This window comes from Pyrgilauda ruficollis, unplaced genomic scaffold (genome assembly GCF_017590135.1).
Source record: "Pyrgilauda ruficollis isolate IOZ18807 unplaced genomic scaffold, ASM1759013v1 scaffold12, whole genome shotgun sequence".
Lineage (NCBI taxonomy): Eukaryota > Metazoa > Chordata > Aves > Passeriformes > Passeridae > Pyrgilauda > Pyrgilauda ruficollis.
The window spans coordinates 17,826,979-17,851,348 of record NW_024510321.1 but is presented as its reverse complement, the minus strand read 5'-3'; the positions used below and the strand labels follow the sequence as shown (position 1 = coordinate 17,851,348).

At 37.6% G+C, this 24,370-nt stretch overlaps 1 protein-coding gene across 1 annotated transcript in view; it reads left to right on the top strand.

Annotated features, from left to right (window-relative positions):
* The window catches only part of LOC121364028 (macrophage mannose receptor 1-like), a 32,864-nt gene extending 8,765 nt beyond the window's left edge, over positions 1 to 24,099 (top strand). Inside the window, exons 9-29 of the mRNA XM_041486914.1 lie at positions 866 to 981; positions 1,892 to 2,040; positions 2,884 to 3,083; positions 4,366 to 4,493; positions 5,730 to 5,817; positions 6,321 to 6,465; positions 8,752 to 8,787; positions 8,885 to 9,048; positions 9,581 to 9,648; positions 10,437 to 10,537; positions 10,858 to 10,997; positions 12,119 to 12,233; positions 12,878 to 13,059; positions 13,701 to 13,803; positions 15,072 to 15,301; positions 17,268 to 17,433; positions 18,888 to 19,034; positions 20,104 to 20,220; positions 21,095 to 21,262; positions 23,019 to 23,048; positions 23,428 to 24,099. Of these exons, the coding sequence (XP_041342848.1) occupies positions 866 to 981; positions 1,892 to 2,040; positions 2,884 to 3,083; positions 4,366 to 4,493; positions 5,730 to 5,817; positions 6,321 to 6,465; positions 8,752 to 8,787; positions 8,885 to 9,048; positions 9,581 to 9,648; positions 10,437 to 10,537; positions 10,858 to 10,997; positions 12,119 to 12,233; positions 12,878 to 13,059; positions 13,701 to 13,803; positions 15,072 to 15,301; positions 17,268 to 17,433; positions 18,888 to 19,034; positions 20,104 to 20,220; positions 21,095 to 21,262; positions 23,019 to 23,048; positions 23,428 to 23,672 (2,838 nt within the window). The 3' untranslated portion in view covers positions 23,673 to 24,099. The remainder of the gene's footprint in view (positions 1 to 865; positions 982 to 1,891; positions 2,041 to 2,883; positions 3,084 to 4,365; positions 4,494 to 5,729; positions 5,818 to 6,320; positions 6,466 to 8,751; positions 8,788 to 8,884; positions 9,049 to 9,580; positions 9,649 to 10,436; positions 10,538 to 10,857; positions 10,998 to 12,118; positions 12,234 to 12,877; positions 13,060 to 13,700; positions 13,804 to 15,071; positions 15,302 to 17,267; positions 17,434 to 18,887; positions 19,035 to 20,103; positions 20,221 to 21,094; positions 21,263 to 23,018; positions 23,049 to 23,427) is intronic.
* The last annotated feature ends 271 nt before the right edge of the window (positions 24,100 to 24,370 follow it).

Sequence of the window (24,370 nt, the reverse complement as noted above, 5' to 3'; positions counted from 1 at the left end):
GTAAATAATAATCTTTGAAACAATGCACAGGAATTAATTTACTTGTTCTCGCTTCTTTTGGATACTATCTTTGTATCTTATAGAAAATCTACTGTTGAGGCAACCTGTCTCTTCCTGATAGCAGTTTACTAACACCATTTTTCATTTCTGTTCTGAAAATTTTCAAGAAAGTTGAGATTCATGTACGTATAAGTGAATATTGCCTTGCCCTCCATTCCCAGATGAGCCACCCTGTGATTCAGAAAAGCATTGTGTTGTATTGGTCAGCAGAGATCTCTGTAAGAGCAGAAAGAAGTGGGACTGCTTTACTGATATTCCTTCTTTCTGCTCTCCCTGAAAACAAGCACTTCTGGATTCCTCTTGGCTCAGAAAATCTCCTCACTTCTTGTACTTGGGAGTTGCAGGGACAGCTTTGGGGGGCTGTGCTTGAATGTGAATTCATTTGTGTGTTGCAGTACTCAGTATTTCATTATGTCTAATTGTGCAGCTCTGGAAAGCTGGAGCTGCAGGTGCCCCTGGATAAATCACAGGCTCCTTATAGACTCAGTTTGCATAACCTCAACCTCACAGGGCACTGGAAAGCCACTGCAAACAGCAGTCACAATTTTCTTTGAAAAGTCATGTATGCTAAAAAGAGCTGATAACTGAGATTTTTATGTCATCTCTTAAACAAAAAGGCCTCCTGTACGATTGAACAGCATCAAAAAACAAAGCTTTTATTTACTAACAGATCAACCCAGTCTCATCTTAATTTTAAACTCAGCTGCAACAAATTGAGCATTTAATGTTTATACACACAGAGCAGATAAATATCTACACTGAAGTCTCTTTCCATTGCACATTAAAAATCTTATGTTTGTCACAGGGTTGGAAAAGATATGGTTTTCACTGTTACTTTGTGGGTTCTGCACTTCTGACATTCTCAGAAGCAAATAAGACATGTGAACAGAGCAAAGCTTATCTGGCTACAGTGGAAAGCAGGTGGGAAAACAACTTCTTTAAAAATCAATGTTTTTAATGGAGAAACTTGCAGGAATTTTCCACTTTTTGATCCCATCAAAGTGTTTTATCAAAAAATATTATTGTAGCAGAGCATGCAAATAATAATCCATGCAGGAAACCTAAACTCAAACCAAACACTTCAATGTTGTAGGGCTATCACTTAATCCATTACAGCAACTTTCAAATTTGGGGGCTTCTTGAGTTAAACAGTTTCCTCTTATCTTTCAATTCATAATTAAAAATTCTGGCATTGGTGGGGTTTTTGGTTTTCTTTTTGGTTGGGTTTTTGGGTTTTTTGGTTTGCTGGGATTTTTTTCTGTTGGACAGTAGGTACTACAATTTTCATCTTATCGAATTCACTTATTGACAGGAGATTTCTCATTATGATAGGAAAGCTTTAATAAAAATATTTTCCTAAACTACCTTCTAAGGCAAATTCTGAACAAATGTAAGAAATCTTCCCCAGAGCCTCCCTCTCCAGGATGTATCATCTCTAATCTACCTACATCCCTGTCAGGCTTCAGAGGCTACATGGCCCCTGAGGAACATGACCGCCTTCAGAGGTGACGGGTGACCAAGCTGACTGCTTGGTCCTGTCTTGGTGGTCTGTTTGAGGCACCTCAGAGATTTGGAAAGACAGTGAAAAGAGTAGAATATAACTAGAAGCCCATGGGAGCAGCAATTTGTGATGTTTCGGATGCATTAAGCTGTAAGGAGAAAGTTGTCCCTCATTAAATTCTTTTGACTGCAATTTAAAGGCTGCCAGAATTTTGCTTCGACTTCACTGAGGAGCTTCTGTTTTGGGGTCATGTTAACACTCCTCTGTTTGCATCTCTTTGATGAATATTGCACACTAACAGGCTGTGAATGAACACTGTTTCCCATGCAGAAATGAGCAAACCTTTCTGATTAGTCTGACGGGGCTGAGGTCTGAAGAATATTTCTGGATTGGACTCTCTGACACAGAAGAACGAGGGAGTTTCAGGTGGACCAATGGAGAAACTGCTCATTTCACACACTGGAACGCAGCCATGCCAGGTAAGCTCTGCATGGGCTCAGCCCCTGCGACAGGAGTGCAGCTGCAGCTCACACAGGTTTGTGCTTTCATTCCCCTGGTTAGAAATTAGAGTGGGCACTATGTTTTGTGCCTGTAGCTGTAGGTGGCCAACGCCATCAGACGTGTGTCTGACACCAGCACTGTCACAGCTGCGCTACAGGTGATGGTGTAAGTCAGCCTCCTGCCAAGGTGTGCAGAGACAGATTTTGGTAGGTTAGACTGAAGGCAATACTGTGTAGGAGTTAACAAGGTCCATGGTACAATTATTTTTGCCATTTTTAACACCAGTTAACAACTACTCATCAGCTTTAGAAAAATTATTCTGGACAGATTTTTGACCCACAACGTGCATATGTGAGAAATGAGCAGTGAACAAGAAGCAGTTTGGTATTTCAGCAATACAGCTTAGCAGCTACCTGTGAGCTCTTGCCTTCACACAGCTAGCTGTGCCTTAAAAGAAACCTGCTGTACTTGATATCACCCTTCTTGAAACTGAGTTACAGGATACTCTGAGTACTTGTCAGGTCATCTATTATGTATGCATATTTAATCAAGGGCCATTTTCCCAGGGTTGGCAAGATAAGGAAGATTTGTTTTCTGAAGCTGCAAATCTCTGGTCTTGGTAAAGCTGTGTATGTGGACTCATTGGCCACTCTCTGGCCTCTGACAGTTGATATTAAACATAGTTTTATATCCAGGATATTTTTAATATTCATAATCTGCATCTTTCTTTTCATAATTTTCAATTAATAAAAGCAAAGGTCTCATTCCTTAGACAGCAATTAAGACTTTGGTTTTACTCATTTCTCTTCCACATCACAAAGGGAAAGAGGAAGGCTGTGTTGTCATGAGAACTGGAATTGCAGCTGGATTATGGGATGTTGTTAGATGTGAGAAGACATCAAATTACCTTTGCAAGCAGCGGGCAGCAGGAGTGCCACCTCCTGCTCCTCCAGGACAGGTCCCTGTGGCCACGTGTGCCGAAGGCTGGGACAGAGCCTCCCGGGCAGACTCATGCCTCAAAGTAAGTGTGTGTCCATTTTCACTGGGAGCCTCAGCGTGGCCCAGGCCAGGGGACAGTGCCCTGGTCACCAGGATGCTGGGGCATTATTTGGGAATGCTCTCTTTGGTATTCAAGGCAAGAAAACATGGGGAAAAAAAATCCATCAAATGTAACAAAAGTGAACAACAGAAAATGATGAACACAGAGTGCTAGAAACGTGATTTCTTTTATCTAAATGCCAGGTGAGAACCTCACCTAATTTATTTGCTTCCAGAAGACTGGAACTTCGGAAAAAACATAGTATTACATCTCAAGAACTGGCAGTGTCATTCAAACAAAACAATGTTTCTGAGAGAAATTGTGCCCCTCTGACAACCTTTTCCCACACAGCATGTGATACCTGTAGCAATATTTTGAATCTGGATTTAGTTGGTAACCCTTTATAGCAAGTAAAACTTTTGAGCATTTTCTTGATTTAGCTAAAAGTGCCTTTTAAAGCTCTCCTTTTTTGCAAAGGAGAAAATGAAAGAAAAGCAGTACAGACCAAGTAAATAAACATGCAGCATTGCTCTTCCATGTCTTTACATAAGTCTGCTCTCTCTTTCCTGAGACTCTCTGCCTGTTGGGAAACCACAGCTGATTTTATTCCTGTATTTACAAGGGTCTGAGCTTCTATGTCACAAGCAATTATGATTAAATTGGTTCTGCCATTTACCAAATTGTTAATTATAATTTCTATAAAATGTCAAGCACTCAGTCCTGTTAAACATTTCCTTAGTCCAAGAATGTATGTTCCTCATGGCAGAAAGTGTATTTTGTATTTGTATGCTTGCACCTCAATACAAAAACCTCTTCCTTAGCTGGGGTCCACACTTGGCCAAACAACTTTCTATCCATTTTATCTTTTCTAATCCAACTCTCTGACTTACCCTTCCCCTTCCTTTTCTCAAAAATCTTCTTCTTTCTACTGCAAAATGCCATGGTTGAGTTTTTCCATCTTTTTTTGAACGTTTCAGTGGACAAAGCTTCAAGTAAGTTACAGATTAGCTTTTTCTCCTCTGTACATTCTGATAACTTTTGTTCTCCTCAGATGCCTATACTACTTTTGCCTTATTTTAAAATAGATGATGCTAAGAAAAAAATATTTACACTTCCCATTTTTAATGTTTAATATTAGAGGCTTGGACAGCTGTCATGTTTCACTCAAGAATAAAGGCATGCTAAAATGATGCTGATTTTAATTACACATATTTTATAAGTTTCACAAATTTACTAACTTATTTTTACTTTGTGTTGTCAACAGTTTTATGTGAGAGAGGGAAACCAAAAGAAGTCTTGGTTTGAGGCTGAAGAATTCTGTAGAGAAATAGGTGGAAATCTGGTCACTATCAATACAAGAGAAGATCAAATTTTATTATGGCAATTAGCTTCGTGAGTACTTGCATAAGGATTCTTTTTCATATTCCTGCTATGTTAAATAAAAATTACTTAAAACATACCTGGAGCTGAACAAGTGAGTGAGTAAAAACAACCAAATTTAAATTACATTGATACAAGAGTTTAGCATCCTGCAACATTGCTTTTGAAAAAAAATCTTGGAAGTTTCAAAGAGGCTTAATATTTTGGTTTTAGCAAGGCTGTCTTCCAGATCTTATGAAAGATAAGTCCCTCTTCCTAAAGGGAGAAAACAAAATATTCAACTCTAACTAGCATTTTGTAACTGTCTGTAATTCTTCTTTAACCAACTCATATAAAAAATCCCTTGAGTTACCAATATTCAAGGAATTAATGTGATTTTTTTTTTCCGACTATAAACTGAAGAATCGTGAAATCAAAGAGTAATTAAATTTAATTAACCTTTGGTAGCATTGTAGATGCTATGTCTTGCTTGTGACATATAAACTTGTGGCATTATTTTCCCCTCAAATTAGATCAATATTCTGATTGTATTCCATAATATCAAGACAGGTCAATGACACATAATATACAGCTTTTTAACTAAAACTCTTCCACATAGTGGAGAATTGAGATTTACTTTCTGAAACAGATTTAAAACTTTGCTATTGAGAAGTTTTTGTGATCTTACCCTTCTTAATTTTAAATATATTTCAGAATTGTTATCACCTGAATGTGGTTTTATTTGTCTGTTAAGTCTCTTTGCTTTAGAGTATAAAATATTTGCTGAAGGAAATCTTTGTGTTATGCAGTGACTGAAATAGTAATTTTATTTGGTCCATAGGCACGACAAAATAAAGAGCATGAAATATTAACTAAACTACTTAGGAAGAGCTAAGAAGCAAATGAAAACAGTTGAAAATCAATCCTCACTATTTTTATTAGTTAAATAAACATCTATTTATGCTTTACTTTTGCTAAAGCCTCTGTTATTGAGCTTGTACTACAACCAAGATGTGTGCTACATCTACAGGGATGGGAACCTGAGCTGGCTCTGGGCCACATCACTTTAACTCATTTTTAAGTATGAGAAGTTTTAGCCCAACACAGAGCATTATCTACACCCTGACAGAGTGCAGGGAGTGAGCTTGGCTTTGGGCCACAGCTCCCAGTTCAGGTGTGACAGAAAGCAGGATATTTCTATGCTTTTCAGGATTTATATCCTAGCTTTCTTTCTATGCATTTTTATCTATATTGTATGAATTATTTTAGGGACAAAGGACTGAACACTCAGGCTTTCTGGATTGGTTTGTTTCTCTTAAATCCTGATGAAGGATTTGCCTGGATTGATGGCTCCCCTGTGAGTATTTATTTTCTGGATATTAATTGACTTTCTGTCTTTTAGAAAATATATACTTTAGAATATATACTGAATAGATGCAGTGCACTGTCTTAACACAGCATTGCTTGTGTTTCATCCCTGCTACCATGTTATATCCCACCTTCAACAGTCCTTAGACCTTCCCAGGCTTCCAAAATGGGCACTGCTGTGTGGCAGCACAAGGAAGTCCAGCTGCCAATATTCACAAAACAAGACAAATGTGACTCTGTCTATCAGTTTTTCTTTTGTCAAACACATGGTTTTCTATACCATGTAGTCTCTGCACGTTCTTCAGGGGATGGTGGGGAAAGTAACCTGATCAGCATGACCTTCACAGCCCTCTCAGGTCTGTTTGAACTCCTACTGATCCCATAAAAATGGTACTTGAGATGATGAGATACTGCAATTGTGTCACGATGGCAAACTCAATTACTTCTATTCAGCTCGTATCACACAGTAATTGATATGTATTTCCAACACAGGTAATTTATGAGAACTGGGAGGAAAATGAACCCAGCAACTATGGAGAACTTGAACATTGTGTTATGTTCAATAGATCACCCCAAATGCGCTGGAATGACCTGCGCTGTGAACATTTACTTAATTGGATTTGTGAAACAAAAAAAGGTATTATTACTTCCCCATTTAATTGGAGCAATAAACACAAGCTTAAAAAGCAAATTTTATGGATTTAAACAAATTGAAAGGAAGAAAGACACTGGGAATTATTCATTTTAAAACAGCAGTAAAGGCAACACATAAACCAGGCAGAATGAATTGAAATATTTCTCTTGTCCTTGGGTGCAGGAAGTTAGAGTGACCCTATTACTTCATCTCTAGTTTTTTCTCTTTCTGGCATGGGTTCAATAAGTTTGTGAAGCAAAGTTACTTATCCCCTCTCCTTTTACTATTTCCTCTATTTCTATCTGCTTCAGGCTTACCCGGGATAGCTGTAGATGCAGGACACTGGAGTTCTCTCTATGAAAGTGAAAAAAGCTTTGCTTCCCACTGAGACACAGCTAATGGGAACCAAGAGGGGATCAGTGCTATAAGAACCAGAAACTCTGAAAACCAATCTGATCAAAAGCTGAGGCTGGTGTAACCTTGATGGACTCCTGCATTCATCAGCTTTGCCTGGAAAGCAGCATCCCAGTGCCGAAACTCCCCCACCAGGTGCCAGGCTCACAAAATGGACCTGACAGATGTTGGGGTGCCCCCCAGCAGGAGATGGGAATGGGGTCTGCAAGGGCTGAAGAGATCAAGTGACAGCTGACAATGAAAGAATTTGTTTTGCTTGCTCAGTCCTACTTCTACATCCCTGCTTCCTGGTTGTAAACTGAGTATTTGTATGCATCTCCATGGAGAAGGAGATTTTTAAAACCTTCTTGAAACAAAAAGAAAGTTGGATGCATACAGGGAGGCACAATAGGAAGGGGAAGGGATAAGTAAATACATAGAAACACTGAGTGTTTCTAGTATTTGATGACTCTGCCAACAAAACCCTTGAAGGGTGAATAAGGCACCATGGTAACATTGAAAAATTGCTTAACCAAAAAGGAAGAATCACTGTTCCCTTTTAGTAAACTAGTCACACAAGTGTACCACCCAAGCCCTGATTTCTGCATAGCAGCTCAAAGCAGCACATCCTGTGCAGCCCCTTCTGGCACACTGAGCATGCTGCTTTGTATGGATGTGACTCTCTGCTCTTGGTGAGATTACTCAGAAGGAGCTCAGAAACCACAACACAAAGGCTCTGATCAGTTTATCTTGATCATAGACGACCTTTCAAAAGCATGAACAAAATCAAGAAATTAATCTTGTAATTGTGAATCTAGATTATGTGATGAGCAACATGAGAGAAGATGTGCTCAGATATGAATTCCCTCATGTGCACTTAAGGCACCTATTTACAAAAGATATTCCAGATTTCTGAGAACAATGAATGTTACAGTTATGTGAGGATTAAGCAATAAAATCAAAATGACCAGAAGTACATAAATGAATAATGAGACATTGGGATAATTTTAGTTCTATTGTTTACTAAATACTTAAGAAGAAAGTGTTTAAATGATCCCAAAATAATTTTACTTGGTTTTTCTTTTTTTTTTTTTTTTTTTGTTTATTTCTCATCAAACTATTTCTGCCATTTCTACAATACTGTGTTTCTGCCCATCAAACCAGAGTAGAAATGTGAAAATTAGTAGTCCAGAGGTACAAAATAACAGGCAATCATATGAAAGCAGAGTTTCCTTTGAGAGGCTATAGGTGGCTCTGGGAATCCAGCTAATTTGCTTCCTCCTAATTCAGCTTGTAATCAGAAACTTTAGTTTGATATCTCTTGGCTCTCCAGGACTCTTAAACAGACTGTCCTAGTAAAAGCCAAGTCATTAGGAAAGGAAGAATTCATTGACACACTGGAAGTTACATCTGACATTAGCAATAAACCAGCATTAAATTTTCAGTACTTGTGGATAGTCCATTACCATCTAGGTAAGCTTTAGAATTTACTATATTGGATTATGTTGTTTGGCTCTAGTCCCAAGAATATAAAAAAAAAAATTAATCATAGAGTGTCAAGTGAAAATGCTAAAACAAATTTTCAAAGTAATTTTTGTTTAATCTACCATAAATTTACTATGAAACATGGATTTTTTTTTTGACACAGTGCTTTTGGATATACATTACTGTAAAGTACATATTTTTCACTGGCTAAATATTTCTAAATTATACACTTTAATATGGCAGAATGTGCTCTAAATTCTTGGAAATGTATTATCTGATTCAGTTTGCTTGGTGGGTTTGGTTTTTTTCCCTTCTATTTTACAAAGCATGTGAAACTACTTAAAGCAAACATCCCTGATATATTCTGTTTTTAATTTAGGATGTTGCTTATGAAAATCTTCTATTTTACAGGTACATTGATAAAGCCTGAAGCAAACTACAAGCTTGGTAGGTTTTTTTCCTCTTTCACAAAGATTACTGTATAGTTTTCAGACTCTGTACAGACCAGATAGGAAAGCATTATATATGATTCTTTATCTTTCAGACTATCAGCTCACCAATGATGGATGGATTATGTATGAAAATAAGGAGTACTATTTCAGCCAAGAACGTGTCCATATGGAAGAAGCACGGAGAATTTGTCAGAAGAACTTTGCTGATCTTGTTGTCATCGAGAAAGAAAGCAAAAGACGATTTCTGTGGCATTATGTAAGCAGAAAGCCTATTAGTTATATATAGTTGAATTTTGAAGCAGAGCAGGTGATAAAATACAGGGAACATACCAAATATTTAGCAAGGCTGGAGTCCTGAGCTATTGTCCTACATTACTTATTTATAGAGCAATAGATTTGTTCAGGACTTATAAAATTACTATTGTTTCCAATAGGTAGAGGAAAATGGAAATATTAAAGAGTTTGCAAATATTAAAGGTTCAGCAAAGGATAGTTCAGGCCCAGGATGCTTATCTTTTCTAATATATGTAGAGTTCAGCACAGTGAAAATTGCTTTCCTGTCCAGTGAGCCTCACTCCAAGATGTTTCACATATCTCTGTTGCCTGCTCAAAACCTGAGTCTGAACCTACCGTATTCTTAAGTAGTTAAACATAAAATAAAAAAAAAAAAAAAAAAAAAAAAAAAAGAAAAAAGAAAAATAAATCATAGGCATGATTAATTGGCTTTCAGGTTTTTCTTGACATTGAGGAGCAATTTAGTGCTTAACTATTAATTACTTCTTTTTTAGATTTACACAAAACAGAGAGGAAAATCTTATTTCATTGGCTTAGTTGTCAGCTTTGATCAGAGATTCAGGTGAGTAAAGAAAAACTGGTAATGGACAACAAATGATGGTAATTTCATCTCAGGGAGCATTTCTGTGTGCTTTCATCTTGCAAGTTAAAAACAGTTGTACAAGTGACTTCTGGACAGTTTTAACGAGAAGTCTCAGATCCAAAGTATTACATTCCTCTATATTTAAGCAGAGAAATGCATTTTCCTTCCAAACTGGGAAGAGCAAACCCAATAAAAATTCATGGCTAAGATTCAGCTCACTTAATACCTTACACTGTGAGAACTGCAACCCTGCATAAGTAGTGAGGAGAAGCAGCTAATTTTAAGATGTTATTTACCTGCTCTGTTCTTGGCATCAACCTAAGGGTGAGACTTACCCTGACCAGATCTCCAGTGGCTACAGAGAAAGCCTGGGAAGTTTTGATAAAATATATATGTAAGGGTTAAATCAAACTAATCCCAAGTGGTTCAAGTTACGTGAGCGGGAAGCAAGAAGCATGAGCAGCATCTACTCCAACAACCTTCTGAAATTTCTGGCAGGAAACTAGTTTTAGCAATCCATTTGTAGAAGACTTTCAGGAGGACACCTTTCTGGGATGTGAAGGATGTCCATCCATGCCTTGAATCTGGTAGTACTAAACAGATGAGAGGCAGCAGTAGTGCTATGGCTGTATCCTTTCCAGGATATGTGGAGCTTTTGCCCTCTGGTCACTGCTAATACTTTGCTTAGCCCTCTGCCCAAACAGATCTTGTGAGTAACTGACTGCTGAGACGTCGGCTGGCAGCCACTGTCCCCTTGTTTCTTCCAGATGGCTGGATGACAGCCCGGTGAATTATGTTGCCTGGGCTCCAAATGAACCCAATTTTGCAAATAATGATGAAAACTGTGTGATAATGTCAGAAGATTTTGGTGAGTAAAACAGCAACAAGAAATATTTGGGTAAAATTTAGCATCAAAATCCAAAATGTTTGGTACATACTTAAATTTGAGGCTACCCCACAGAGAGGTAGTTCAACAATACTGACATCTTTTTGTAACACGCTCAAGTTTGAAAATGTGTCATCACTTAGAAAAGAAACACATTGCAGAGGAAGGAGGAGTGCATTTGGGTAAACGTGTTTCACTTGTGCTTTATGAATGCCATGTGAACCTGACTGCTCTAGTGGTTATACAAGAGTTTCTCTGTATTCTGCAATCTTTAAGAATTATCTGTATTTCATTTTTTACAGGCTTATGGAACGACATAAGTTGTGCTGTGAAAAATGCCTTTATCTGTGAAAGGCACAATTCAACTTACTCAGGATTTGCTCCTACTGTACTTCCACCTCTGGGAGGATGTCCTGAAACTTGGCTTTTGTTTAACAATAAGGTACAACAATAAATCTCAGATATTTTTAGGAGATTTGCTCTAGGTGAAGAAAGCAACTATCCCTTTTATCTCATTAAATAAATTCTCTCTCTTTAAACACCTATTTACCAGGAAGTATGCTAGTTAGCAGTGCAGTGCATTTTCAGGTTGGCAAATTTGTGACTAAATATGAAAAAAAAGGTGATTTGAATGTTTGAAATGATAATTTTTGTAAATTACTGTGTGCCTTTAGCCATAGTTACTTTTCTAGTTTCTAGATACTTCTGCTTATTTTAGGCATATTTACTGCATGGAAATCCTGATCCATTATCCTTATCTGTAAATGTAACCCTGTTTTTCTGAGTAACAAAGATGAAAAAATGAAAGGTCACACTTTTCATAAGTAATTGGCCATCACAGCAACTCATCCTAAGCTGAGTAACACAAACAGCAATAAACGTCAAATCAAATATAAAAGACAAGCAAGCATTGCTTTCTGCTAAGTTAAGCAAAAAAACCTGGACATATGAACTTCTAAAAAAACCCAAAAAACAAACAACAGGGGAAACCCAAAAGTCAATTCCACAATGCAATCAGTAGGAAAAGTTTTTGTGCATTCAAAGGGCATGAAGAAGGAGGAGCTGTGTCTTCTGTCCCTCAGAAGAAACACAAAAAACATTTTACACTGGTATTCAGGGAAAACACCCATTCAAAAGGGCACTTCTTCCTGACACTGTTCCACTCATGTGAGTTCTCACATGAGCTGAGGTTTTGGCACTCCATCTGTGGTATATAATTGAAAAAACTTGACCTAAGAAATTACTACCTGCTCCAAATTAGGTTCACAATCAGGAAATAGTTCCAGTCCCTCAAAATTCTACTTTTCAGTAACATAGTTCCTCAAAAGCTTTTGGTGGTTGTCTGCTCTTTCCCAGCAGTGATCCCACACGATTGTCAGTGCTGTGCACATGTCACTGGGATTGGCTGGGTCTCCTTCCTGCCGGCTGACAGTATTTGTGTTCCAGCAGATCCCCCATCTGCAGCTCTTTGCATGCAGGGACTAGCACAGAATTAATCCAAATCAATCTTCTTAATATTCTTTGACACCTGAAAGTCTGTCTAATCCTTTACTCTCTCCACAGTGTTATAAAATATTTGGATCCAGAGAAGAAGAGAAACTAACTTGGCACTCAGCAAGAAGTGTTTGTAGAGAATTAGGAGGAAATTTGGCTTCTATACACAATAACCAAGTGCAAGGTATGACACCTGAGCCTCACAGCACTGTGTATGAAGTCACATATTTCACCATCTAATGATGAGCCTGAACCTACCTCCAGACCTAAATTACCTACGAAGAAAGACCTGGAGGTGTTTGATCCAGAGGGAAGACTGGAGTGAGATATTATTACACTTCCCAAGTTTTGTTCATCTGTGGAAGGAATAGGATAATCTGTTCCCCATGGTCTTGGAAGGTGGGATAAATTGTAATAGTTTATAGTCATCAAATGCTCACAGATATTCAAGTTAGACATTAAACAGATATCCATCAGAAATTACATATATGCAGTTGATGTTACCTTGGGAAAGACAATCCTTTTGAAGTCACTTCTGACCCTGATTTCTAGAACATTTCCAAGAAGCCTAAATAATTTTTATCAAATTTTTTTCCCTTTTTTCCTCCTCTTTTTTTTCCCTGAAATCAAACTGCTTCAGCTTGATTACCCATAGTGAATTTTTTCTTTTACCATTCACTCATAGCCTAATAATACTGAGGTTGGTATTGCCAATATATTTAGAAGATGATTGGTTGTTGTCTTATCTGTAATTTGATTTACATGGAATTTACATTGAAAAAAGGAAACTCCTCAGGTACTTTTATTTTTTAATTTATTTTCTATCAGCTTTCCTTACCTTCCACCTAAAGGATGTTGCCAATGAAACATGGATTGGGCTGAATGACATTAACAGTGAGAATACATATCTTTGGACAGATGGAAGTGTTTTTGACTATTCAAATTGGGCCCCAGGATTCCCATTCAGAGATAAATTCACGGTGGTTGACTGGAAGTATATTACAATAGAGGTAAACAGAAATAAATCAGAAAATGTACAACATAAATGACATACTCAATGTTTGAGTAACCAGCCTGACTTCTGTCTCAGCAAAGATCTGATCTTTAATAGCTTAAAGCAGAAGTGAACTGAAATTGCAAAGATCAAATTTTTAAAGCTTTAATAAGAAATTAACAGGCCTGTTTAGAATCTAGGCTTAGTCTCCTTTGTCAAAGTCTAGAAATGCAGAAAAGAAATCTTTACTGCTAGAATTAATTATACTTTTTATAACTATTACATTTTAGTGAAAATATTCAGTGTTACTAGTTGTGATTTTTATTCTGGTTTATTGTTTTTCCTTGTATGATGCAAATTCAAATGAACCTCCAACAAATTCAGTACAGATTACCATAAATTCCATACTAAAAATATCTTCAATACATTCCAAGGAATTTTAATTAACTGACATAAGTTCTTGCAGCAATCTGCCAATGAAAGTACATTTGCTTAAGATATATAAAAGAATTTAATTTCCAACAAACAATACATGAAAAAAACCAGAAAATTAGAAAAGAAAGCTATTAAATTTTTCTCCTCACATCTTTTTCTATTATTTTGCTGAAAATTTTGCATTTTATCAGCAACAATTCTATTTTTCTTTTTTTCCCCTAGACTGATTGCATTACAATGACAAAAAGGTCTGTAGATGGTGCAGGTTTATGGGAAAATACTGACTGCCAGCATAAAAAAAGCTATATTTGCCAGATGGACAGCGGTAAGATTTTTTTTTCCACTTTTTTTTTTTTTTTTTTTTTTTTTTTTTTTTGTTGCAAAACATTTACTGAACAGTTCAACCATTATAACTCAGAGAAGCTGACCTTGCCTACCCTGCAGACATCCACACTTAAATCAGGCGCCTGGCATCTAGACACTTTGAAGACAGGTTTCACCTTCTTAATCATAAGAAAAATGCCCTAACCAGGTTCCTAGAAGGTCTGTGCCTTCAAAATACCTGTTTTCCCTATTAACAGAAATGTGTAGCAACCTGTGCTTTACCCAACTATCACAGATGTAGGTGGCTGAATGCAGTTATTTTGCAAATACAATACGAAAGATGAATCCCTCAGTGACCTCCAGCTGGGGGTCAACCGAGGCCAATTAAACTGATTGGTTTGCTCATCAGTCTTTAGCAAGGCCTTCACATCACAAGAACAGCAATACTCAGAAGGGCAAAAGTTCCAGTTCTCTTCATGGAGCCTTAGGGTGGGAGACACATCCGGAGCACAGCTGCACTGCAGAGTCTGCAGGAACAAAAACAGGGAACTGCTGAGCAGCAAGTCAAAATAGAGGAAGAATCCACAGCTGGGTCAGATGATTCACAGCTCTGTCCCGTGCCAGTGCAGAAAGCTGCATGAGGATGGCACTAGCAAAAACAATCGCCAGGGCATCCTCAGCAATGACTGAACACAAAGTTTATGTCTTTTCTTCTGCCCCCATCACTACCTCTAGGCCCTTGCCTTCTATTTCTGCATACATAATTATAGGTACAAATACAGTTTCCTTTTTCACTTCATCCTAGGAGAGAAAGATGTAGCAGCATGGTCATAAAATTTGCACGGTCATAAAATTTGCTTAGAAAGAAATTATTTTGAGACTGAAGTGGTGTGAAGATCTTGTCCTGTGCTCATGCCTGGGAAAAACTTCACCTGCACTGTGGTCACGGGACATAGAGAGCTTTGGGGGGAGGATGGTGGTGGAACCAGTATTGACATAATTTCATCTGGACAGTCTGTGTCTATAGATACACACAGCTCATGCTCTGCCTCTCTCTAATCCTTGAATGTGTTTTTACACTGTAGTGTAAAATAATTCCAAATTGCCATTAAAATAAATCTCTTTGGTTTTATGTAAGAAATGCTGCTACTTGATGCTTGTGCTGCCATGTTATATTCATCTGCTACTCAAAAGTAATACTGCTATCCAGCAGCTAGTAAATTTTCTGTTTTCTCCTCTTCCTTTCAAATTTGTACCTCTTTCCTACAGACCCTGAACTGTTTCACCCCAGAAGTGCTCCAGATTTTGATTTTGTCCATTATGGCAACAGCAGCTATTTAATCATTCCTTCTAAAATGAATTGGGAAGAAGCAAGGAAAGCATGCAAGGAGAAATCTTCAGAGCTTGCAAGCATTTTTGATTATTACAGTAATATATTCTTGCTGCTGCAGGCAGTGCAGTATGGAGAGCCCTTATGGATTGGGCTCAACAGCAATGTGGTAAGATCAAAAAATTAATAGTTGATAAAGTTAAATGCTGCTACTATTAGCAGGAGATTTGTAGCATGAACATTTAGAAACCTAGGACAGGTGGACAGTCTCACATCTTTTGACTTTATTGATCTTAAATCACTAAACTCCATTTTAGGCTATGGAGAAGGATAAGAACCTTTGGCAGTGCTGGACTCTATTTACTAGCTCTGTGTGAATCTTGGAAACTTAGGTAAAAACACCTGGTAACCTTTCAGATAGCCATTTTTAGGAGAGGTGACCCCTACCCAAAGAGTGCAAGATGGTCAGTAAGGCTAGTGCCTCATGATCATTGACAGCTGCAGCTTTTCCATTATGTTTTGGTTCAGAAGGGTTCATAGGCCAAACCACACACCTTTGAACACACACTCTTTGTTGTACCTGCTGGGTCCCAAAGGTTAAAATCAGTAAAAGCTATACTGTAGCAGGAGTAGTGAATACTGAGACCCAGGTCCACCACTTTCTAAGGGAACACTCAAGTGACAATCAGTCTTATTAGCTCTGTGACTGAGTGACAAATTGAGCTTCAGCTTCCCCACTGAATATGCAGATGCTAAATGTACTTAATTATCATGTTTCTATTTCATTGTTCTTTGATCTGACTAAACCACCTTGATAATAAAAATGAGCTTTTTCATCAGTAATAACCATCTTAACTATTCATTGTTTTTACTAATTGTGATTCCACACTTGTTATATATTGTGATATATAACATAGCAAAATATGTCTGAAATTCAGTATCCCTAGGGATAGTTATAACAAATATTGTGTAAAAATAGCATTTCCAGTTATATGATGTAGCAACACTCTGATACAACCCCTCTGAAGGCTGAAAAATTATCTGAAAAAATGGACTTGTTGCTGAACAATACATATTTCCACTATTCTAACAGTGCCGTCCCCACACCCACCAGCAAAAATGCTCACATAAGTGATGGATAGTCACCAACCTTAAAATAAATCCTTCCACTTGCACAAGTGCACAGGACATCTCTACCCAAATGAAAATAATAGTGTTTAAGTCCACTTAAACTTAACCACTTACCAAAGTTGGTTGTTTTTTAGTCATAGCAATATGATTTAGAAAGCAGCTAAAATTCCTTTTCGATCCAGCTTGAATCCCCAGACATTCCCCTGGTACTTATAAATAAGCCATCCTTGATCTTGCAGAGTCCAGCTTTGTGGTTCCTCCTGCTCCCCAGGCAGTGAGTGACCTTGCCCTGATGATGCCAAGCTCAGTATGACCGTGCTCACCTGGCATCTCTCTTGACACAGCCAGACACTGCAGTGAGATCACATCTTATCCCCCTCTTCTTAATGGCAGCAATATATTGCCTGTGTCATTTCACTTTTCCTTGTAATTCTTCTGATTTTTCCCAGAAAAGAAAAAAAGGGGAGGAGGAAAGACTAAACAAAGACTCAAGAATTCCTGTTCAACATATTTCTCTTTTGCTTCTCACAAAGTAATAATTTTCTCTGGTTCCTCATAGCGATGGCTGCAGTTTACTCCTGAACATTTCTCCTAAAAACTGCTGGAGCTTGAAGTCCTTGTCTGATAGCAACTCTGAGACAAATTTCCACCTGAACTTTCCACTGGTTTCATGTTCTTATGGTCTTCCTGCTTTTCTTGGAGATCTGACTCTTCTGGGGCGGTGATTCCACCTTACAGCACTGTTTGACAAGGGACTGAGTCCCCAGGGAGCATTATTTACCCTTAAAACTTCCATGGGATGTTCCAAAACGGGAGCCATAGTGCTGTGTCTGGTTTTTATGTTGCTGAGTCCTGATTCAACCAGTATTTTAACAGTACTAGCACAGATACACAAACTCAGCTGCCTGTATCACTTTGAAAATGTGCTTCTGTGTGACTGCATTTAGGTGAAATAGCAGATGAGAGTTTACAAAAGTAATGTCTAACATCTGTTTCAATTTCAGAATTATGGATATTATAGATGGACCAATAAAATGAAAGTAAGTTTTTCTAAGTGGGACTATGAAGAACCAAAATGGAAAACAGCCTGTGTCTATCTAGCACTCTCTGGGAGGTGGAAAACAGCACGTTGTAATGAGAAACATCTTTCTGTCTGCAAAAAATCTGAGGGTAAGCAATGGCAATGACTTTTGGTTTTATGGCAGAGACTTTGCTTGATCTGCTTTGCCTAAGTTACAAATTTTTAAGTATATAGTGAAGAATAATAAGGCTGACTATGTAATGTCAGTACCTTTATTTTGCATGCCAATGTTTTATTTTGATGGAGTTGGCATTCACCAGCCAAGATATTGCCATTTTACTGGACTGGAGTGATAGCTGCCATGGGAGCAGGCAGACAGATCTTAACGATTATGGGAACATCAGGCATCTCACATTGAGTCTAGAATGCAAATTGTTTTGCTGATAGAGGTTTTATGAGAAGGTCTGTAATTAATGAAGTCCACTGAGTATAAAATAAATTTCTTTCCTTCAACATAAACACATCATTCCTACACTGGTTGTTACTTCATTGCTATTAGATTCCAAAAACTGGGTATAGGAGAAAGAGTTGTATCTGATAAAAAAGGGTCTGTTCTTAGACCCCAGAAAAAGTTCATACCTCATAGGGTTTGTATGGGCAGCACTGAGGAATGCTACACAGTGAAACTACAGGCAAACCTCAGGATGGGTTTTTTGCTTTCTCATTTGTATTAGAATAACGTCTCTTAGCTCTAGTGACACACACTTAATGGAAACTCAAAGTTTATTTGGGGATTTTTGAGTTTGTTTTTGTTTTGATTTGTTTTGGGTTGGATTGGGGATTTTTTGGGTTTTTTAATTGGTTGGTTGTTTTTTAATTTCTTTTCTGGGCCATGTTCTGAACTTCATAGCTGTTAATTTGCAACTTTTGTTATAAAACCACAAGTACTAAGTGAAAATGTTGCCTTTTCTTTTCATAATGTCATTGCTTATAGGAAAATGAGGGGTTACTACATAAATTATCAATGAGCCTCAGATTACTCTATGCTTTGTCAGATATAAAGATGTTCAGAAATTTTATGTAAGGACTATGTTATCTTGAGGAAAATATTAAATGGGAAATTTCTATTATATGATATTTAATTTAAAATAAAACTTATTTGCACTTTTTGAGAGTTTGGGAGTTTTCTAGGGGTATTTTTTTCTGCTTTTTAATGCTTCTTTTATTTATATAAATTTTTTGATTATAACAAAACAAACTAGAACCAAAATTCTTGAACACTCAAATATCCTTGACACAGTCCAAGTTTGATTTAGTTAGAACACAGAAGAGCACAGATTCACACTGAGTCATCCTCTCACAGCTGACCTGATCCTCATTGTCACTCTTGACTTAGTCACTCATAATTCTAGCACCGCTGAGTCATCCTCTCACAGCTGACCTGATCCTCATTGTCACTCTTAGTCACTCATAATTCTAGCACCATGTGCCAAAGAATACTTCAAACACTTTTAAGAAAAGGTGGCTTTAATGTTTGATTTCATGTATGAAGAACTGCAATCCTTACTGAATGAAAGCATTTATAATATCTCATTTCTTCTAGATGTACTTCCTTCTGATCCCCCCCAGGATATTGGACAATGTCCTGAATCTGATCACATATCTTGGATTCCTTTCCGAAGCCACTGCTATAACTTCAATGCCAATGAAATGAGCTGGGCTCAGTCTGTGACTCAGTGCATTCAATCAGGTAATTATTACTTTTGCCCAAATATAGAACTTCAATCTTGACATTAAAAAGAAGTCTTGAAAAAAATCTTGAAAAGTAATAATGCAAAATCTACAAATATTAAAAATAAGGAATAAATGTCTCATTTATTTTTTACTGCTATGTGCTTTTAAGTTATGTTTAAGGTGATTTCCTTGTTCTATTTTTCCAGCTATGCTTGTTGCTTGCTATATGTCTTCATTCACAAAATTTCTCCTTTTAGTAAGATCTTAAATTTTATGTGACTTGAAAAAACCCATTTGTTTCTGGCCTTATCCCTTCTTTTCCATATATTTCCCTATACAATAGGCAAAGTAAATATCATAATGACAGCCACTCACTTTTAACATGGGCTGCGTAGAAGGGGTTGATCCAAAAGGTGTTGCTTGTGCTGCCTGATAGCCCTTACTCTATGAGCAAGGCTCCGTGGCAGACTGCAGAGTCCAGGGAGGGAAAATGCTTCCCTCCTTCTCCTTGGAGACATCTGTTCCTGGCCAAGACCAGAGCAGCACCTTGGCACACTTTCACCTCTGCTGCTGAGTCATCAGCTAGCTCATCCATGTCTCAGGAGGCCAGGAAAGAGAAAATAAATGGATCCTTTGTTTCATACCTTTTTAGATCCTCTTAGCCCTCTTATGCTACCACCACTGCCACAAAAATTAATACATAGGTTTGAACTGCGGATTTGTTTGTTGCGCAGATTTTGTTGAGCAGTATTTCATGCTACATATTATTCTGTCAAACTATGAAGAACAAATAAATAATCACTCATAATTCCTATGAAAAATATCATCTAACCACTTGAAAACATAGTGCACTTTGCCTGCTGTTTAAAAGTTATCATATCTGTGCCTTTGTGTCTTTCACTTCAGATGAGATCTCTCACTGTCTGTGCTGTTCCCCTACAGCTGGACAATTCCCTGTGGTCTCTGTTTAAATTCTTCTTTACTCCCTATCAGTGGGAGAGGTTTTTTAATTAAACTTAACCTGTCTCAAAAGCTGTAACTATGTTGGGGATATCTCCAATCATCTTCCATTGCTTTTTTTATAGGTGGTATGTTGGCTTCTGTAGAAGATCTGTATGAATCAAACTTTTTAATAGAACATGCAGATTTATATGCAAGCAAGACAAGCGGCTTCTGGATAGGGATATACAGAAATGTAAATGGTAACTATTTAAAGTTCTATAAATAATCATAAACAGACTTTATTAAATTGAAAAAAAATATTAATAAAATTAATGGGTTTTAATCAACCAATTGAAGTAGAGTTGGAGTTCAGACCTGAGTCCTCTCAGAGGTTGTCTCCTATTCCTGGTCTCTGAGAAAGCTTTTCCTGTTGAGTAAAAACTCCTGGCTGGCTGTCATCTTCTCTTGGCTGGGGAAGGCTCACGTGGGACCTGTGGGAGTCCCACAGCATCAAGCTCCTCTGTGACTCTGTATGGAGAAAATTAGGCTGCTTGCTAAAGCATGCAGTTGTAAATATGCATCTGGAAGAAAACACTGTTATTAGACTACAAGCAGTCAGAAAGGGTTTTATTTTAGATTATTTTCAGTCCATTGAAACATCAAAACTTCCTTTAGAGTTTATAAAAAAAGTTTTAATTTTAAATAAATGCATTTTGAATGCGTTTTAAATTTAAATAAATGCTAATTTTACATTTAGCATTACAGTAAAAGCTTCATGATTTTCATTGAGTGCTGATGAAATAATAATTGAGACATTTTTATAAAAATTCTGAATTGATTTTTTTTCAGTTTGAAATTTTAATATCCTAGGCAAACATACAGAGAAATATAAATTAAAACTGTGATATTATTATAACTGATAAATCTGCAAATCATAATTTGGGAAAGCAATTCTATTGTTTTTGAGACAACACTCAAATGAGATAAAATGCATCAAAAAAACAAACACAGATGGAATTTCTGAAGAAAGTAGTATTGCTTTATAGGCTGAAGAAAGTAATATGTCAATATTCACTAAGGTGAAGACCTTTCCTGTGGATCTATTAGCATTGATACTAACATTTGCCACATCAGGGCAGCTGCTTTGGCAAGACAACAGTGTCTTAGACTTTGTCAACTGGGCTGAGGGACAGCCCTCGGGGGACGAGCTGGCTTTCTGCGTGGAGCTGTCTGCGGCCACGGGCCACTGGAGTGTCCTACCCTGCTCTTCCCAAAAGGGCTTTATTTGTAAGAAACCAAAGAGTAAGTGACTTCTTTAATATTCACTCTTTCCATTTATGGTTTTATTTCAGTAGTAATAGCACAATATGAGTGTTGCAAAGGACTGACACAAATATTTCAATGTTCAGACAAAAATAATACAAGTGTATTTTTTTGTTTGCCCTGTTTGCGATTTCTTGCTTCATAACCTCAGATTTTCTTACACTGTATTTTTTACACAAATACTTCCTGAAAAAAAATGCAAATTTCTTCATTTTTTTGTTCCCTTCCAACATAAACACATTTTTTTTTTCTACTGACATTCCTATTTTTTTTCTATGGAACAAGAGTGGCATCAATAATTTGCTATTCTTCCTCTTGCTGTACTATGATACATGCTGTTCTAGCAAGAGATGGATGAAGCAATCCTATTTAAATAGGAGCGGAAGTGCAATCCAGAGAGCATATAGTGACTTTTGAAAAGAGTAGAAGTGTTTTGGTTAGCTTTTTTTTTTTTTTTTAATATTGTATTTCTGTATAACTGAGTACCATCTGCTTCAGTCAGGAAGTAGAAATATCGGAATAGTGTGAGCCAAGCAAGCATGTGGTATTTTGGAGTTTAACTGTTAATTCTGCAAAAAAGTCCAATTTCCTGCCCTGTTTCACAACCCCAAGGTTCAGGATGTTTCTGAGGTTCAGTCCTTTCCCCCACCAAAGCCAACCTGCAGCTGCTGGGGGAAGCAGCAGTCACAGCATTGTTCAGGTCACGCTCTCGAAAGGATAATTCTGCTTTCAGGACAATGCCTAGTTTTCTTTGCAGGCAACAGACACTACTGAATGATAGCTCTCTGCTACCAGATGTCAGAAAGCAGAAATTCACTATCACCACACACTTTATGTGATGGGTTTGACTGTGAGTGGCCCTGATGCGCAATGCCAAAGTACAGAGGTATTTTATTCCAGCAGAACGGCGTTTCAGCACAACCAGGTGTTTATCCCATTACAGCCAGCTCTGCGCCCTTTCAAGAGACAAATTTAACAGCTGCTTCTCCTTCGTGCTCGCAAAAACACCAGAGCCCCATGCATTGCCCTGGCTCTGCTGTAGCAGCCCGGCTCCTGAGCATCCCTGGGCTCCCGCTGCCCACGGGGAGAGCCGTCCTTGCGGGGCCAGCTCCCAGCATCTCCCAGCATCTCCCGGCAGCTCCCGGCAGCTCCCGGCAGCTCCCGGCATCTCTCAGCATCTCCCAGCATCTCCCGGCAGCTCCCGGCAGCCGGCCGGGAAAAGCCTTGCAGACTGCGCCCTCTGTGCACAGCCGGGAAAAGCTGCACAAGAAAGTTGAGTTTATACGTGTAGTTACAGATGCAAATAAATAATGGTAAATTAAGACCTGCTGGGCCTCAAAAGAATTATGATACAGGAAAGCTCAGCTGTCCTCAGCAGTAGATCAAGTTTTCCCAGACTCCACAAGAAACAGAGCCGGTGGAAAGGGCAAGGTCAATTAATCAGGAAGAGTCCTCTTAAAACAGTCAGGAACCACTACTGCTTAGCTTGGACATATTCTGGTTATTACAAAAGAGGCAAGAAGGGGGATTTAATATGCAAAACACTGCAGTCTTATTGAAAGGAATATGGAATTAAAACTCTTTCGTGCATTTTCAGCTCTCCTAATTTAGCAGATGTGTTTCCAGAAGTGATGATGATGTGCAGGTTACCAGATCTTTTGCTAATATGAAACTGTCAGGAAGAAAATGTGACCTTTCTAGATTTTGACTAAACATTTGTCTTTATTTTTGACAGCTATTTTTGAAGCAGCTGGAAATGTGAAAGGTAGGACTTTTTCCCCTTCCAATTAATTTCAAAGATACGTGCTTAAATTTAATATTATTTATTTAGTGTATATATATATATATGAGCTTAATTTACTTAATTGCTATTGATTTCTTTCCCAGCCTAATTTATCAGTATCTGCAAGACTCTTAGGGAACCCCAAGATAATCAAATGCTTTGGTAAATTGAACACCCCCTCTTTGATCCTCCTTTTGTAAGATTCTCCTCCTTTGGTAATATCTATGAGAAAGACTGACACAGAGACATTATAATAGATTTTCCACGTGGTAATTAAAGAAGAAATGACAGTTTTCAGTAGTCTTATATGTGTTTGTGGCTACAGTTCATTCATTTCTATTTACTTTTTATTTATTTACAGATGCCAAAAAGGACAAAGACAGTGGTCACCTGAATATGTGGATACTACTTACTCTGCTCCTCATAATTTTATTGGGGGTGGGCTTCATGATTTATTTCTTGTTCAAGATCAAAACTGGAAGTGGAACTGGAAGAGAGGTGAGGCGGAGCAGCAGGCAGCTGGAATACTGCCGTGTCTTAGCTGCAGGAGACAGTGGAAGTGATGCTACCAACAACAAAGAAAAAAATGAACATAGTGCTGTCTGATGAGATAGCACAGCCAAAATAAATGATTAAGCTGAAAAAAATATAGCTGAACTAAAGGAAACCTTAGTCTCTCAGGTGCATGTAATTCCTACTATGGAGTAAAGTTGGCATTTATTCCTTTGGTAAAGATTAGGAACTATTGCTGTATGCTCCTCAATAAATACTCTCAGGTATTTATTGACTTAGTACTGTACAAAATGGCTAATGAAGCAAGCAAGGAAAATAACAGAGCTAGTGGGAATTTAGATTTAAAAGTTATGGGTTACTTATTCAGGAATTTGTGACAGTATCACATACAGAGTCAAGACTAATACTGAGCACTCTTTGCAGAGCCATCAGCCCTAGTTTCTGCACTTTGATAGTATCTCACCATACTGTTCTGAAGCCTTCACACTGTTACTTAAGTGATATGTGGAATAAACAGAGATTTACAAAATTTTACAATTTTGTAAAAATTTACAAAAATTTATGAATTTTTTGTCCCCATTGCTGCCCTTGTGTTACACCCTTTACACAAATATCTTGCTTGTGATAGTATTGTAAGTGAAATGCAAATACTTGTCCTTCATTCATGGCTTCAACTTGAATTTTGCAAAACAAATAAATCTTTACATACAGCCTTATTCTATCACTTTGAATGTTTTTTATCTATTATGAACATGAGACTATATCAATAAACAATCTATATATTACACAAT